At 45.7% G+C, this 18,167-nt stretch overlaps 1 protein-coding gene across 5 annotated transcripts in view; it reads right to left on the bottom strand.

Annotated features, from left to right (window-relative positions):
- cacnb4a (calcium channel, voltage-dependent, beta 4a subunit) overlaps nucleotides 1-17,562 on the bottom strand; it is a gene marked incomplete at both ends in the record, with an annotated part of 46,325 nt that extends 28,763 nt beyond the window's left edge. For 2 of the 5 annotated variants that reach the window (XM_083641385.1, XM_083641384.1), the window contains 2 exons: nucleotides 15,617-15,700; nucleotides 17,401-17,469. In XM_083641385.1, coding sequence (XP_083497511.1) covers nucleotides 15,617-15,700; nucleotides 17,401-17,469 — 153 coding nt within the window. Of the gene's footprint in view, nucleotides 1-6,315; nucleotides 6,361-15,616; nucleotides 15,701-17,400 lie in introns of those variants that run through there. The other 3 variants (XM_083641386.1, XM_083641387.1, XM_083641388.1) reach the window with 2 other exon arrangements.
- Nucleotides 17,563-18,167: the final 605 nt, after the last annotated feature.

The following is an 18,167-nucleotide window of genomic DNA, read 5'->3' as shown; positions in this document are numbered from 1 at the left end:
TTCCAGGCGCCTGTGCTCACAATCCATCAGAGCCATGCGAGCCTTTTCCTTTCATACAAATAACTGTTATTTACTGTTAACAACTGTTATTTACTGCTTCATTACAAATTAAATCTATAACTAGGGGATTGGGGAGGAAGTCAAACGACCTTAGGCCTTCACAGACTAGCTCTTGCTTTATGTTTTATTATTCTAAATAATGAAGAACCTTTCTGGAAAGAGAAGCTTCTTTCGTGACTTCTCTGGTTTTTCTACATTGTGCTTTCTTGTGCTGAGAGACTTCTCATTCTACTCAAGCAGCAACCTCTGGCTTGTACAGATGTAGCCAATGCGGAAGTGCAGTTCCTCGAATGGCCAGAAGGGGGTCAATCCCCATTAATCCCTTTTTGTTAAAGTGCCAGACTTTACCGCAGAAATAATCATGTTTACAGCCTGGTTCAACGGTTTTGGTCTCTATCACTAACTCCATCTACTATCACAACAACAATGAAATTATAATTTCAATAACAATTTCAAGACAACTGGGGGTGAATTTTTTATATAACTCACCTATTTAGAGTAAAACAGACATTTTGTTTTGGGCATGATGGCAGCCTGGCCGGTCGCCTGTCCAGTGATCGCACAGCCCCCCGATCACGGACAGCTCTGTGGGAAACCCCTCGTCGTGCGCACAGCCCCCCGATCACGGACAGCTCTGTGGGAAACCCCTCGTCGTACCAAGATGGCAGCGGCCAAAATGCCAAGGCCTCAAAACAGGAGTGGACAAACCGCTGGGTGATGTCACACTCATGAGTACAGTACGTCCATATTGTTTACAGTCTATTAGTCTATTTAGAAAGAAGCCGAGAAAGAGGCAAACATAACATACGTTACAAATGTGATCTCTGACGCTACGTCTGCTGCTCGAGATGAGAGCAACAAGGATGACATCATTTAACACAGGAGGGGAGAAGAATTCAGAGCGCGAGGCACTTTAAAACAAAATGACTTTCATGTGCAATAACCCACCTGACCCCTCCCCCTCTTCTCTCTGTCACGTACGCACAATTATACACACACACTCACACACAACGACTGGCTTCTCTCTGTCACGCACGCACAATTATACACACACACTCACACACAACGACTGGCTTCTCTCTGTCACGCACGCACAATTATACACACACACTCACACACAACGACTGGCTTCTCTCTGTCACGCACGCACAATTATACACACACACTCACACACAACGACTGGCTTCTCTCTGTCACGCACGCACAATTATACACACACACTCACACACAACGACTGGCTTCTCTCTGTCACGCACGCACAATTATACACACACACTCACACACAACGACTGGCTTCTCTCTGTCACGCACGCACAATTATACACACACACACACTCACACAACGACTGGATTCTCTGTCACGCACGCACACACACTCACACACAACGACTGGTTTCTCTCTGTCACGCACGCACAATTATACACACACACACTCACACAACGACTGGATTCTCTGTCACGCACACACACACACTCACACACAACGACTGGTTTCTCTCTGTCACGCACGCACAATTATACACACACACTCACACACAACGAGTGGGATGCCAACGAGGTTATTATCTGGAGTGTCAAGTGGCCAGACTTGAGTCCATCAGGCCACACTCAAGCCTTATCTCCCCCCGTCTCCATCGCTCTCCGGCCTCCCCTGACCTCCGGCCCTATCTGATCCTGCTCAGGCTAAAAGCATTCACACTCCATCATGTGCACCGCTCACACCATCGGGGGCGGGCGAGCAGAGGTTCTCAACGTGGACTGCGGGGACCATCAGGGGTCCCTGAGGGGGTCCCAGGTGATCCCCAGCAAATTGATGAATTATTAAACTTCACTATTATTTCGGTCCTTCGCACGGCTGGCGCGGGTTCGAATCTGACCCGAGGTCCTTTGCCGCATGTCATCCCCTCCCTCTCCCCACCTTTCCTGTCTGTCTGTCTTATCTAAAGACAGACAGACGCCCCCCCCCCCCCCCCCCCCCCCAAAAAAAATCTAAAGAAAAGACAAATTTGATCCAAGCTTCTCTGTTATCTCTCGACCTACAATACAGACGGTCATGGAATTCTAGACAAAATCATATCTGACAATAAGAAATATTCAAGATAGATTCAAGATTCAAGATTCAATAGTTTATTGCCATATCAATTAAAATGGATTGGAATTTGTCTTGGCATATGCTCAAACAGACAAAACAATCACAGTGACAGACCATGAAAGACAGACAATACAACTACACATCTGTTGCTACGTATAAAAAGTAGAGGAACATGCAAATCAAAAATAACTGTAGAGTGCAAAACAGTATGCAATACAGTGTACAGTGCACAGTAGGCACAGGCGGCTAGTGCAATAAAAAAGTGTATGATGCATTAAAGTGTGTGGTGCATTAAAAGACTAGGGGGTCAAATTAAATTGGGGTCATGAACTGAACTGAGGAGGAGTCCAACATATCTCATCAAATGAGAGTCTGTGGCCCTAACGTGGACTAACTTAGGGGCCCTCCATGTTAAAAAGGTTGAGAATCACCGGGTTAAAGGAAATGAGTCACACAAGTGTCTAATTTAAGATAGCACACAGCAGCCAGCAGGTCATCCAGATGCAGTTTTCACAAGGCTCGCTCCTCCTCCACCCCACCCCCCCACACACCACCACCACCACCAGCTTAGAGGTCCCTGGCAACACCTCACTTCCTAAGAAGCCGGACACTTGCAGGCTGATGACAAGTGGTGCTGATAGTAAACTGCAAGGCCACAAGAGAGCTCTACAGATGTCCTCTGTAGTGCTGCCAACACAGCAGCTAACTACTAACTGGCTGGCGATTTTTTTTTTTTTTTTTTTTTTTAAGGTGCACGCTGTCGCATCACAGCTTGAAGGTCCTGGGTTCTATTCCCACCTGGGACGCTGTGAACGCTGAAGGAATGCGTGCCCGTCCGCATGTCCTCGAGTGCCCACCGCCCGGGTGGGGTCGTCAAAAGGGCCTTTCTGTGTTTAATAGAGAGACAAAGTGGAACGTCACTTCCTGCTTCAGCACTGTACCGGAGATTATCATCCACCATTTATTTTCCCATAGACATTTCGTAAAATGCTTATAGAAATAGTTGTACTTGTTCAAACCAAACGGTACAGATATATTTAGAAATAGGAGAGATCGCAAAACATTTCACTCGGACCAAAACGTTAAAAAAAAAAGCGGGTTTAAAGATTTTTTTTTTTTGGTCTGAGTGAAATGTTCTATGGTCCCTCCCGATTCTAAATATAGCTGAACCGTTTGGTTTGACCAAGTAAAACTATTTTGATAAGCCTTTTACGAAATGTCTATGGGAAAATAAATTGGTATAGTGCTGAAGCAGGAAGTGAGGAAACCTCCAGTCCATTTTGTAATGGAGAGGGAGTGAATACATTATTTCTTAAGGGGCTGGAAAAGACCTAAATAAAGGTTTCAATAATAGACTTTTAAGGAAAACCCCTTCCTGAATGCTGACATGAAAGTGAACGGTACCCAGCCTTATTCAAAGCCATAATCATGGAATAATACCACATGATGACTACAGCTGAGACAACAGGAAACCGGTTTTACACTGTGCTGTAGCTGTGAAATATAAGAAACATTGGTTTCTTGCTGATAATCATTGAGACAATTCAGCCCAGAAAATGCCAGATCTCTGATTTAACTAGATTATAGACATGAGCGAATTAATATTAGTATTAGTAAGTATTACAACACAACAGACCCATACACTCACTAAATATTATGATGGGTGAAGCATTCCCCCAAAACCCTGGGCCCGGTCGCACAAAACACCTTAAGATTTTCCTTAAAGTCCAAGTAAAGGTTTCCATAAAATAAAATTGGTTGCACAAAACTCCCTTAAATCATTTCCTGTTTCCTTACAATGTTTCAGCCTGAGGATAAGACTTCCTGTAAGGGTGTTCGTGTTTTGTGCAACCGATTTAATTTGATGGGAACCTTAATTAAAATCTTAACTGAAGGTGTTTTGTGTAAGTTGCCCCTGATCTTCAAAAGTGAGGCAGGAAGTCAGAGGGAGTCAGGCAGAGAGGTTCAATAGGCAGAGAGGGAGGAGGAGGGGATTATGGAGGGATATAGGGATTTCCTGTTAAAGTAATAATTAACCACAACATACATGCACACATGCACACATGCACACAAAGTCAGCATCTGTACATCAATATAATCTAGGCTTCTCTGTACCAATAGTAGTGTGTGTGTGTGTGTGTGTGTGTGTGTGTGTGTGTGTGTGTGTGTGTGTGTGTGTGTGTGTGTGTGTGTGTGTGTGTGTGTGTGTGTGTGTGTGTGTGTGTGTGTGTCTGTGAGGCTGTGTGTGTGTGTGTGTGTGTGTGTGTGTGTGTGTGTGTGTGTGTGTGTGTTCATAATATGGAGGCTGGTGGTACCTGGTGCGTGTGTGCGTGTGTGTGTGTGTGTGTGTGTGTGTGTGTGTGTGTGTGTGTGTTCATAATATGGAAGCTGGTGGTACCTGGTGTGTGTGTGTGTGTGTGTGTGTGTGTGTGTGTGTGTGTGTGTGTGTGTGTGTGTGTGTGTGTGTGTGTGTGTGTGTGTGTGTGTGTGTGTGTGTGTGTGTGTGTGTGTGTGTGTGTGTGTGTGTGTGTGTGTGTGTGTGTGTGTGTGTGTGTGTGTGTGTGTCTGTGAGGCTGGGTGTGTGGGTGTGTGCAAGCATTTTGAGGGTGAGAATTCACACAAAGTCACAAAATAACAAATTATTATATCTCTCAGACACACAAGCTCTAGTCTTGTGTGACACTTGGATGCAATGGAGCAGCAGAATGTACATGCTACAGCTACACAGGCACCGCCTCACTAGACCAGGCTCTCAACCTCCCAGTAGGGTTGAAACGATAACCGCTTTGAATGATAACCGTGATCAAATTCCTCACGAATAACCGTACGCTTTGAAATACATGGTAAATACTGTCCATCATCAACCAAAGTTGGCAACCGTCTCCCAGATGCAAACGTGCAGCCTTGGAGAAATGATTTCTGTGAGTGTATCAGTACTTTTTGAACATTTTCAGCACATTTTAACAAATGCCGTGATAACACTGACAACCGTGATCATTTTCGTCACTATGATCGCGATGTAAAATGTTCACATGGTTTCATCTCTACCTCCCAGAGAACACGCTCCTTGGACAGAAGCTTTCCACACACTGCTGCTGCCCTTATATGGAATAGCCATCCAGAGCATGTTATCAGATCCATTAGACTCTATGGTCTTCAGGCTTTCAAATGCAGAGCTCATAGACACGTCCTGATCAGTGTTGGGCAAGTTACTTTCAAAATGTAATATACTACATATTACAAGTTACTTTCATTTGAAAGTAACAAGTTACTTTACAATATTACTGGGTGTGTAGAGTAACTCGTTACTTATTTACACTACTTTTGCATTACCTTTACCAAAACAAAGAAGTCAGTGTAAACAATCCAAAATTCTAAATGTTATTCTTTTCCTTTGTTATTGTCATCTATAGTGGTTATTTGCATAAAAACACACAGTTTGATTAGGAAATGATTGTAACTTTTTTTGAAATATGTGCTTTATTTAAAGAAAAAAATAACTCAATTTGTAACTCGAGTTACTTGACAAAGTAACTGGTATAATATTACTAAAATCCTATATAAGTAATAAGTTATATTACCGAGTTACTGCTAAAAGTAATATATTACATGTAATATGTTACTTTTGTAATGAGTTACCCCCAACACTGGTCGTGATTACCCCCTCATTCACTGTTGGGCTGCTGTGAACCATATGATCGGCCAACTGGGTATAACTATATTTCCGACTATTGTTCACAATTGCAACCGATAAAAAACAAAACAAAACAAAACAAACCAAAAAGCTGGCCCATACTGCATCAGCTGACACTGTTGGTCGTCTTACCAATGGGCCAATATAGAATAGCGCTGATGAAGGGGGAGAGGAGAAAAGAAGTGACAATGAAACCACAGACAAATGGCTCCCTCTGCTACTACTGCTGGCATGGACTGAATAATAAGTGAGAATACATCACAGATAAACACACACGACACGCATAAATACAATCAATCAAGTGTGGATGCCTGATATCTGTGGGGGGGGGGGGGGTGGTTGGTTGCGTAAGGGTCTCAGAGTGTGTGCTGCTGCTGCTGCATGTACACAAGCTCAACCCTGATGTACGGTAAGGCGTCTCTCACACATGATGATGACACAATAGGAGACAAGTGTTCCTCCCACTCACCGCCTCCGAGTCTTCGAATCCATGTAGGTACAAATTATCGTACATGGAGGAGTGGAAGTCCAAGAAGAAGAAGAAGAAGAAGCGCAAGAACGGGGCAAAAACAGCAGCAAGGATCGGCAAGGAGGCTCATGCAGCTCCAGAGAGGATGGGTGGTGAGAAGGGGGAGTGACAGCCCAGTCCAGTCCCCTTCTCAACATGAAGGTAGACAGAGCAACCACACGGGAGCAGAGGATGAGGAGGGGGGGGGGGGGGGGATGAAGGTGGAGCCCTCTGTTTTCCTGATGGTAAAATGGATGTTGTAGCCCCCCCTGAGCCTAGCGAGTATTGGTTCCCATTATAAAGCAGCCTGGTTGTCCTCAGAGGCAGAGCAGACCTGGCATTTTATCTGCCTTCCAAGCACCAGAGTGCAGGAGCCAATCCCTGTTCCTCCAGCACGGGCTGATGACAAGAGGTGGGACACAGCCTGCTGATTGGCCGGCGGATGCTCCAGTCAGCTTGGCTGGCTGTGAATAAGGGAGAGGAGGGGAGATGGGGAGGGGAGGGGAGGGAGGGGTGGGGTGGTCTGCAGATTGAGAGCGGTGTTAACCAGCGCTCTCTTCTCTATGGCCGTCGATCAGGGTTTTCCCGCTAGTAGTGCACGCAATGTCCAGCAGGGTGAGACTATAGTAGCCACTAGCCAGTCCGACGGACGTCACAATGCCAATTTGCATATCAATACCTATACAGTCTCTGCTCGCAGAGGAGGGAGGGGGGCTGTGCAGTGTGTATGGGAAGTGCGGTGATGTGATTCAACAGGGTTTGCCATGTTTAAGCACGGTGATTGGCCTGAAGGTCCAAACACCGCCCAGCCAGGAAAGCAGAGGCCATCTAAAAGACGGGTTGTGGCAGTTGCTTGCCATCCACCGCGGTTGGCTTGTCTATAGCACACTAACCCTGGTCGATGGTGTGTGTGTGTGTGTGTGTGTGTGTGTGTGTGTGTGTGTGTGTGTGTGTGTGTGTGTAAGGTGATCTCCTGACCTAAACACCCAGTTTCAACACATACTGTAATTCACACACAGCATCTATACCACGCTAACCCTGGTCGATGTTGTGTGTGTGTGTGTGTGTGTGTGTGTGTGTGTGTGTGTTCATAATATGGAAGCTGGTGGTACCTGGTGTGTGTGTGTGTGTGTGTGTGTGTGTGTGTGTGTGTGTAAGGTGATCTCCTGACCTAAACACCCACTTTCAACATCATTCACACGGAAAGGTGAGGTGCTGAAAGATGACCCGGCGTCATCGAGCCGTTACAACACAGAGGGTTAGTGTCATCATGAACGCACTGGGGCCATAAAATAACTGTCCGTCTACACGTCTGCTCACGGGGGACGGGGGGACGGGGGGACAGGGAGGATTGGCCATAAATAAACGGCGAGACCAGCCAGGTCAAGAAGAGAAACTGTAGATCAGGTCTTTGATTTGATTCATCGGAGGATTTCGACACAACACCATTTATGAGCAGTGTTGAACGCCTGCACAGAGGAATGATGAAGCTATTGCCTTTTATATTATTCCAATCAGTATAAAAGAAATGTGTTAAATCACCGTAGTTCAAAGTCAAACACACTGTGGGATCCCAGGCAACATGTGGCAAAGCCCCGTCCAATCTCACGAGAACTACTGTAAGTGATTTCCCCTCAAATTATAGCAATTCAATTTAGTTTGATAGTTCTGAGGATTCGCATTAAATTCTTATTACAGTTACAGACTTCATTCATTAACACATGCTACAAATGATAAAAGAATCAGAGAAGAGAAAGTCACAGTCTGGGCAGTGGAGATAAAAAAATAATAATCCAAGACTAATTCACCTCAAAAGAAATAAACAAAGATAAATTCGAGCTCACGGACAAAAAGGCGACTGAATTATGTAACAGAAACAAAATGGCAGAACTCAACGAGGAGGAAAATGTTCAAACAAAAGCAAATTCATTCAGTCATGAAAAGTAAATATATTAAAATAAGTGAAAACAATTAGATGCCTATTTCATCCGTAATAGTATCCAATCCAATCAAGTGAAATTGGAAGTGAGTCGTTTTTTTCGACTCTCCAAGTCTCCTTCCTTGCCACAGCGCAACACTGCCCTCTTCTGGCTGGCTGTATTACAGCAGATACACCTGCTGCAAGAATGCTGCCACAGTGTTTTGCTGTGGAGTAAAAAACTTCAGCCTTCCGTCGATCGGCATGGGGGTGAACTTATCCTTTCCTTTTTAACAGGCACCTCTCAGGAAACCTTGTAGGGCTGGGTATTGGCAAGGACCTCACAATACGATACGTATCACGATACATGGGTCACGATACAATTGTATCACGATACATTGCGATACAATACATATTGCAATATTTTGCAATACTCTACATAATTGACTGAAAATTAAATTTGCTGTGTACCACCCAGGTAGTGTAATAATATGTAAATCACTTTATATTGATAACTTAGTGGACAAATTGAGTCAAAACTACTGAGTGTTGAGTGTGTTACTGAACGCACTGAAATAAAAAGTATTCTCATTGTGTCACTGAACACACATGGCTGTGCAAAAAATTTATATGGCGATATATCACGATATTTTTCTGAAATACCAATACAGAATTGCGGGGGGAAATATTGCGATATATTGACGTATCGATTTTATTGTACGGCCCTAAAACATTGTGGTTTAATTATCATCAGTGAGAGGTGTGTGTGTGTGTGTGTGTGTGTGTGTGTGTGTGTGTGTGTGTGTGTGTGTGTGTGTGTGTGTGTGTGTGTGTGTGTGTGTGTGTGTGTGTGTGTGTGTGTGTGTGTTAGGAAAAGGGAAAGACAGCAAAAACATATTTTATAGATAGATAGATAGATAGATAGATAGATAGATAGATAGATAAATAGATAGATAGATAGATAGATAGATAGATAGATAGATAGATAGATAGATAGATAGATAGATAGATAGATAGATAGATAGATAGATAGATAGATAGATAGATGCTTTCCAGTTAAATCTTGAGCAGGCAGCAGAGAGCAGCAGAGGTCTGAGGGTTTTCCCTCACCACAGTGGATACGGCTGTATGGTTTTGTGAAGCTTTGAACAGGCACTAACACTAACTGAAACTCATGACAATCAGTACAATATGCCATCTGGTGGCAGTTGTTACTGCCATGCTGAGAACCACACTCTTCCTGCTAAAACCCCCCTGGTACACTGGAAGCGATGTGTTTTAGCTTCAGATGGCTGAACAAAGGAAAGAGTGCTGCCGCAGAAAGATACTCAAACTGCATCAACAGAAAGTCCAAGAAAAGAGAGATTGACAGCTGATCTCTGGTAAGAGATTGACAGTTGATCTCTGGTAAGAGATTGACAGCTGATCTCTGGTAAGAGATTGACAGTTGATCTCTGGTAAGAGATTGACAGTTGATCTCTGGTAAGAGAGATTGACAGCTGATCTCTGGTAAGAGAGATTGACAGTTGATCTCTGGTAAGAGAGATTGACAGTTGATCTCTGGTAAGAGATTGACAGTTGATCTCTGGTAAGAGATTGACAGTTGATCTCTGGTAAGAGATTGACAGTTGATCTCTGGTAAGAGAGATTGACAGCTGATCTCTGGTAAGAGATTGACAGTTGATCTCTGGTAAGAGAGATTGACAGCTGATCTCTGGTAAGAGATTGACAGTTGATCTCTGGTAAGAGATTGACAGTTGATCTCTGGTAAGATAGATTGACAGTTGATCTCTGGTAAGAGATTGACAGTTGATCTCTGGTAAGAGAGATTGACAGCTGATCTCTGGTAAGAGATTGACAGTTGATCTCTGGTAAGAGATTGACAGTTGATCTCTGGTAAGAGATTGACAGTTGATCTCTGGTAAGAGAGATTGACAGTTGATCTCTGGTAAGAGATTGACAGTTGATCTCTGGTAAGAGAGATTGACAGCTGATCTCTGGTAAGAGATTGACAGTTGATCTCTGGTAAGAGATTGACAGTTGATCTCTGGTAAGAGATTGACAGTTGATCTCTGGTAAGAGATTGACAGTTGATCTCTGGTAAGAGATTGACAGTTGATCTCTGGTAAGAGAGATTGACAGCTGATCTCTGATGATGACTGACGTCATCAGAAAAATCAAAGGATTTCAATGCTGAGTCATTAATGCATGTATTCATGCGGTCAGGCCCCGCTAAGCGATTCACCAATGAAAGGCTGCTAAATCGAGCCATGTGACCTACATAACAGGGATTAGCAGTGTAACGCTGGCTGCACACTGAAAACATGAGGTTAAAGGTTAAAGGGAAGTCTTTGTTTAGCGACTTGTGATGCACAAATGCAATTACATTTTCGGGAATGAAGCAGTGGCATCTTAAAGCCCCTGTCCTCCCAAAATGAGACGATAGAAAAGTCTGTTGGCCTTTCCATTGTACTTACAGTACAGTCAGATTTGCATTTCAGGACCGGAGGGAATGTAATATAGTGAATATGGGATTCAAAAAAGGGCTATTCAATTCTACTCAATTAATTTGATGGTCCGACTCTTGGCTGAATTTCTAATTGATTTCTGATGCACCTAACCTGACTCCGCCAGGTGGGGTGGTATTGTTCACTTTCAGACATGTACATTACTGTAAGATGAGGGGAGGATGAGCATGGCAAACAGTCAGAGAAGCAGAAGGAGCCGCGTGCGCGCAGGCAAACAGTCAGAGAAGCAGAAGGAGCCGCGTGCGCGCAGGCAAGCAGCAGCAGCAGCCACGTGTGCGCAGGCAAGCAGCAGCAGCAGCAGCCACGTGCGTGCAGGCAAGCAGCAGCAGCAGCAGCAGCAGCCGCGTGCGTGCAGGCAAGCAGCAGCAGCAGCCGCGTGCGCGCAGGCAAGCAGCAGCAGCAGCAGCAGTCCGTGTTCACCTCCTCCTCCTGTCTGTCTGGATGCAGGTGTGCAGTGACCGTGACGTGGAGCAGAGTTAGCTGAGCTCACTCTGCATCGCTCTTAAAGCAGAGGGAGGAGGCGGCTGGAGACTGGCAGCATGCGCAAACAGCAGGCTATCAATCAGGGTGACTGTTGGTAAGTATTGGCCCAGGAAGCAGCAAACGAATTCCACCGGCAGGTTAGGGAAAGAGAGAGAATGACATAGAGCGATCGGTTTGAAGTAACACACTAGTTACACTATTCCGCATGTTAGGCAGGGAAATAATAAGAAAGAGACAGAATGGATTAGAGCAGGACACAATAGAGGGTCCACTGCAAAACAAAAATCTTCATCATAAATCCTCAAATCTTAATTTTCTTAAAAGAAGTTAAAAATCTGCCAATGGTGTTAGATAAACGTCACTTGTTTCCAATGCAAATGAGCTTGTTTCAAGAATTTTGCAGACTCAAGTGTAATTTTGTGTATTGCACAGTGCATTGGTTTTGTCTTCTTCTGACTGACACTCAGAAAGAGAGGTACTGGTAGGAAGCTGATTTTCCCAGATGGAGTGTGGGCCGTCCATGTCAGCCTCCTTCCACGACAGATGTTTGGCTGCTCGCATGGTGATTGGATGGCTGAACGTGCGTGAACACGCCCTCTGACCCGACCTCGTGATAAGAGGATGTTGGAACGTGCCAGATGTTTGCTGCCAGGAGGAATAATCCAACAACCACAGAGTAGCCTGGGCAAATCATCCTGTAACAAATAACAATCCAACTCATCTGTGGCGGAGTCAGGTTAAAAACGATATAACAATCTGCGGAAAATCCACCCACTGGAACCTTTAGGATTCACTTCACACACGTGACACTGGATGTAAGACATGAATGGCCCTTCCATCCAGGCTTGTGTCCTTTTTTTTAATTAATTATTGTGTTTTTTCTTATTTTTCTCCCCAATTGTAGTTGGCCCTGTTATTACCCACTCTTCCGATCTGGGGAGCGCCATAGACGACAGTCGCGACTCCTTTTCACCTGACTTTTCACCTGTACTGTGTCACATTTCTAATGCTCTGTGATGTCCATATCAAATAAACTGAACTGAACTGAACAGCGAGGAGTTTCACGGGCAGGACGTAGCGCGTGTGAGGATCATGCTATTCGCCACAGTTGCCCTCCCCTCGACTGACCAGAGGAGGCACTAGTGCAGCGACCAAGACTCATACCCCGCCACTGGTTTCCCACCCGTCCCAATCGTGTCTGTAGGAACGTCTGACCAAGCCGGAGGTGCCGCTGCCGGGAATCGAACCCGGGTCCCCGCGGTGTGCTTTTACCTCGACACTACACAGACGCCCCCAGGCTTGAGTCATTTGTCACATTAAGCAACAACTAATTGATTTCAAAGCACAGAATTGGCACAGATGTCAATGGCTTGCGAACATAACTCTAACTGTTTTCTAAAAGTCCTTGCTCGTGGAGGAGGCTGAACAACACTTCAGGCTGGGGAAGAGGAAGAGGCGTGGGTTTCTTCTCAGCTTTAGCTGTTGTTCCTTCCTGAGGGCATAGCGTTCAAATCCTACTTTCGGAGGAGCGTCTGCCTGCCATTCAACCTGCTGGGCTCGACCCCCGTTGGTTGAAGGATGGCCGTTGCTATGGATACGTGAGGGACTCAAAGAAGAGCCCACTGCTCCCCCGTCTCACCTGATGACTGGCAACGAGGACAAAACAGTGGGTGTTTCTGTGACGCGTGTCTCTTTGGAGTGGATCTTAATGAGCGCCCCCTGATGTATTCCCTCCTCGCCACACGGGGAGCCACGTCATTGTTCCACGCTGATTCCCCCGCCGGGAGTGGGTGTTGTATAATGAATGAGCGAGGTCACCAGGCTGAGCAGCACAAACTGCGCTGCTGTGATACAGCAGTGCGTTGTCAAGTTGTCAAGTTGTCAAGTTGTCAAGTTGGCACTTACAGAGTAAAGCCATCAGCTGTAAATGGCTGCTGAACAGAACGTCGTCTGGTGTCAAGTCGGGTTGATCGAGTGGGTGAAGTGGAATGCAAAATTTTAAAACACTAACACTTTAATTACTCACACAAGTAATTCCCCGTGGACAGAGTCCGTAGATGGGGAATGTACTACAGACTGACCTGCATGTACAGACTACAGACTGACCTGCATGTTATGGAAAGCAGAATGCCCTTGCAGCGAAATAGAGCAGTCATAGAGCTCTTGATAATATCATCAGTCATATCTGTAGAATAACCCTCTTATGCAAATGAATTGGCTAATAGATTAAGCTGCACACATGATTTCTTATTATATTCACATCAAAAAAGCCCTTTGCCCTGATTCGGCACGTGATGGAGAGAGAATTAGAGAGAGATGAAGAGAGAGAGAGAGAGAGAGAGAGAGGGAGAGAGAGGGAGAGGGAGAGAGAGAGTGGAGCAAAAGGCAGCCAATGACAACGTGTCCTTGCGCAGCCTCAGCACCCTGGGATGTTAAAGTCCCCTGTTTTCTATGGGACATTCCCTTAACACAGGAAGCCCTGTGAAACGTGTTGTACAGTATGTGGCCCTGCCTCGCCCTGTCTGTAATTAAACATGGCTGCCAGGGGCCTCAGGGAGATACACATCGAGGCCATTGATTCCCCAAACAACAGCAGCGGCCAAGAGCTCCTGTCTTGGCAGCATCTGTTGTTGCGACGATGCTCTAGTTCTGTTTTCACTCGACACTAGAGCCTAACTCTACTGTCACAAACTATGTCAACCTCCACCACAGAGACCAGTAAAGACCAGTGAACTTCTCAAGCCTGTCACAAACTGTGTCAACCTCCACCACAGAGACCAGTAAAGACCAGTGAACTTCTCAAGCCTGTCACAAACTGTGTCAACCTCCACCACAGAGACCAGTAAAGACCAGTGAACTTCTCAAGCCTGTCACAAACTGTGTCAACCTCCACCACAGAGACCAGTAAAGACCAGTGAACTTCTCAAGCCTGTCACAAACTATGTCAACCTCCACCACAGAGACCAGTAAAGACCAGTGAACTTCTCAAGCCTGTCACAAACTGTGTCAACCTCCACCACAGAGACCAGTAAAGACCAGTGAACTTCTCAAGCCTGTCACAAACTGTGTCAACCTCCACCACAGAGACCAGTAAAGACCAGTGAACTTCTCAAGCCTGTCACAAACTATGTCAACCTCCACCACAGAGACCAGTAAAGACCAGTGAACTTCTCAAGCCTGTCACAAACTGTGTCAACCTCCACCACAGAGACCAGTAAAGACCAGTGAACTTCTCAAGCCTGTCACAAACTGTGTCAACCTCCACCACAGAGACCAGTATGACTAATATATGGACTGGACTAGTGGAATGGGAAGTTCCTACCTGACAGTATGAGGATTGGTCCAGATGAAGACATGGACCTGATGGAATGAGAAGGTCCTACCTGTCAGTATGAAGAGTGGACCAGACTACTACATGGACCTGACTGATGGAATGGGAAAGCCCTACCTGTCAGTATGAGGATTGGACCAGACTACTACATGGACCTGACTGATGGAATGGGAAAGCCCTACCTGTCAGCATGAGGATTGGACCAGACTACTACATGGACCTGACTGATGGAATGGGAAGGTCCTACCTGACAGTATGAGGATTGGTCCAGATGAAGACATGGACCTGATGGAATGAGAAGGTCCTACCTGTCAGTATGAAGAGTGGACCAGACTAAGACATGGACCTGACTGATGGAATGGGAAGGTCCTACCTGTCAGTATGAGGAGTGGACCAGACTAAGACATGGACCTGACTGATGGAATGGGAAGGTCCTACCTGTCAGTATGAGGAGTGGACCAGACTAAGACATGGACCTGACTGATGGAATGGGAAAGCCCTACCTGTCAGTATGAGGAGTGGACCAGACTAAGACATGGACCTGACTGATGGAATGAGAAGGCCCTACCTGTCAGTATGAGTGGACCAGACTAAGACATGGACCTGACTGATGGAATGAGAAGGCCCTACCTGTCAGTATGAGTGGACCAGACTAAGTCAGGGACCTGACTGATGGAATGAGAAGGCCCCACCTGTCAGTATGAGTGGACCAGACTAAGACATGGACCTGACTGATGGAATGGGAAGGCCCTACCTGTCAGTATGAGTGGACCAGACTAAGTCGGGGACCTGACTGATGGAATGAGAAGGTCCTACCTGTCTGTATGAGTGGACCAGACTAAGACATGGACCTGACTGATGGAATGGGAAGGCCCTACCTGTCAGTATGAGTGGACCAGACTAAGACATGGACCTGACTGATGGAATGGGAAGGCCCTACCTGTCAGTATGAGTGGACCAGACTAAGTCGGGGACCTGACTGATGGAATGAGAAGGTCCTACCTGTCTGAGGATGAAGCTGGTGGAGGTTGTGCTGCCGTCGGACCGCTTCAGTCTGCTGCGTCTGGAGTAGGTCCCTCTGTTGGCCTGGTGAGGGCAAAGCACACACACACACACACACACACACACACACACACACACACACACACACACACACACACAAACACACACACCACAGGGATGAAATTCTCTCTTTCGCGTTCTGTCTTTACCTGTTTCACCTTCTCTCTATTTATCACTCAGTTTAACTCTTTTACAATACCTTTCACACACACACACACACACACACACACACACACACACACACACACACACACACACACACACACACACACACACAGTCTTGGTGCCTCTCGTCCATATGAAGTCAATCTCCAGCTGCATCATCAGACTGTGGTGACGTGCTTTTGCATGGCCACTTATAGATTCTAATCTAAACGGAAGCACTGGCGTGCTCAAATCACAGTCTAGTGTCATAGCTGCCTGACTGCAGACCCAAAAATAACAAAAATAACAAATGAAGCCGTCAGCACTCACAAATAGGCCTAAGTATCACTTGTAAATGATGTGTACAGCAGATATCCTCTCTCAGTAATGCTGAGAGGAAAGCCTAGGCGTTTTCTTTTTTCTGTTTGCATAATTGAAAAGTGATACACATGTTATTTGTGAGTGTTAACGACTTCATTTGTCACCTTCTCTGATCCATATCCATATCCATATCTGATGCCTGAGGAGTGCCTGGGTATAGGGCAGGGATTCTACTGATGCCTGAGGAGTGCCTGGGTATAGGGCAGGGATTCTCTGAATCCCTGACACAAATTAGTCCCAGGGTCCCCCATCTGATTAGATTTTTGCTTTTAGATGTTTTATTACAGAAAGTGTATGAAACCCATGACGCAAATAGTCATGCATTCTGCCACTGTGTTACTTATGGATGGAATTATAGTGAAAATAAATGATTCGCCTTTTAACTGGGGACCCCCTGGAACCCCCTCAAGGGCCCCCGGGGGTCCCTGGACCCCACGTTTGAGAACCATATAGGGAATAATTAGGCCTTTCTAACCCTGCACTATAGTGTGTCATCCTGACATTGGAAAAAGGGCATCTGGGCAGTAAAGAGTGTTTTCTATCCTGCAATAATCTGCCTCCCAATCTGGATCTTACAGTAGATCTGAGGCAGCTGGGATAACAGGCTACAACTTTCCCAGCGTGACTTGGCCTGCGTCATACAGGCTAAATTTAAATGTGAGTTCCATCTAAAAATGATAAATAATTAAGCATCCCATTTCATTTCCATTTAGATCTATCAAATTCTCACTGTGCTGCGCAGACCTGTGGCCCTTTTTTGATTAATGACACCTTAAGCTACAGGGCCATTAGGAGTGATGACAAATGCAGAGAATGATTCAGCTCAATAGAGAAGTGCATACTCTCTCACAAAAAAAAGACCAATTCAATTTCTCTTTAATTAAAGTAGGCTACGTCAGGCACAAGGAGGGTGGACAAACACAATTTTGATTTTGAAGAGAGGAGACCCTGACAAACAAAATCACTGTAATATTAGTAATTTCATATGGACATATTATATGAAAGTGTATGGTAGGCTACTTAATAGTCAGTTTATAGTGACCTATGGCATATTTATAGTTACTTTCTATAATATTCCTATAATATATAATATTCCAATAAGGGACTTACAGTTTTTCGGACGAGAGGAGAGGAGAGGAGAGGAGAGGAGAGAGAAGAGAAGAGAAGAGAAGAGAAGAGAAGAGAAGAGAAGGTATTACCTGCTGGAAGACAGGCTTCTGCAGCCCGTCGCCTGCTATCCCGTGTCGGGTGTAGATGTGGCGGGACATCTCGGCCAGTTCATCGGTCCAGGGGGGAGGCTGCCGCTCCGTGCCGCTCCACTGGAGCTGCTGCTCCGGGGGCAGCGCGCAGGGGACTGCCGGCTCCAGCTTTGCTCCGTGTTCGCTGCAGGCCAACTTCAAGAGAAACCCGCTGTAAAATGCAGCTTCTCTGACCGCTGTGTGTGTGGGGATGGGGATGGGGATGCTGCTGTGCACACACACACTGTGCTCTGTCAGTGCGGCTGTCGCGGTACTGGTCGCCCTCCCCCTCTCTCAGCCCGTGACTGTCCAGTTGAGTTGTGCCGCATTCAAGTGCTGGCGGAAATATCGCAACTCCAACTCGAGCTGCACATACGATACGACCCAACAAGAAATAATCAATACGTATGCTAGGGACTCGGACAGAATGAGACGTTCTGTAGTTTAATTCCTTCTTCATATTGAGCCTACAGTTTTGTTTACATGTGTGACGCCAAACCGGGTGAGAATAGAGTAGCCTAGGCTATGTTTCTATTAGGCAGCAGGCTACAACTGTTTGTTTGCCTTTTCAGTGTCACACAGTGCAGAACATTAGATCTAAAAGCGCAGATGAATGCACCGATGAGTTGTATTTGCGCACTTGTAATCTTAGAAACTGGAACTTTCAAGGAGCCCGTGAAGGCAGCATACGCGTTTGTCTCTTTCCCCCACTGCTCAGGTTTATTGAT

Source organism: Poromitra crassiceps (genome assembly GCF_964638095.1).
Source record: "Poromitra crassiceps genome assembly, chromosome: 8".
In the NCBI taxonomy this organism is placed as follows: domain Eukaryota; kingdom Metazoa; phylum Chordata; class Actinopteri; order Beryciformes; family Melamphaidae; genus Poromitra; species Poromitra crassiceps.
The sequence above is the reverse complement of the archived record's forward strand: the minus strand, read 5'-3'. Positions and strand labels throughout refer to the sequence as shown.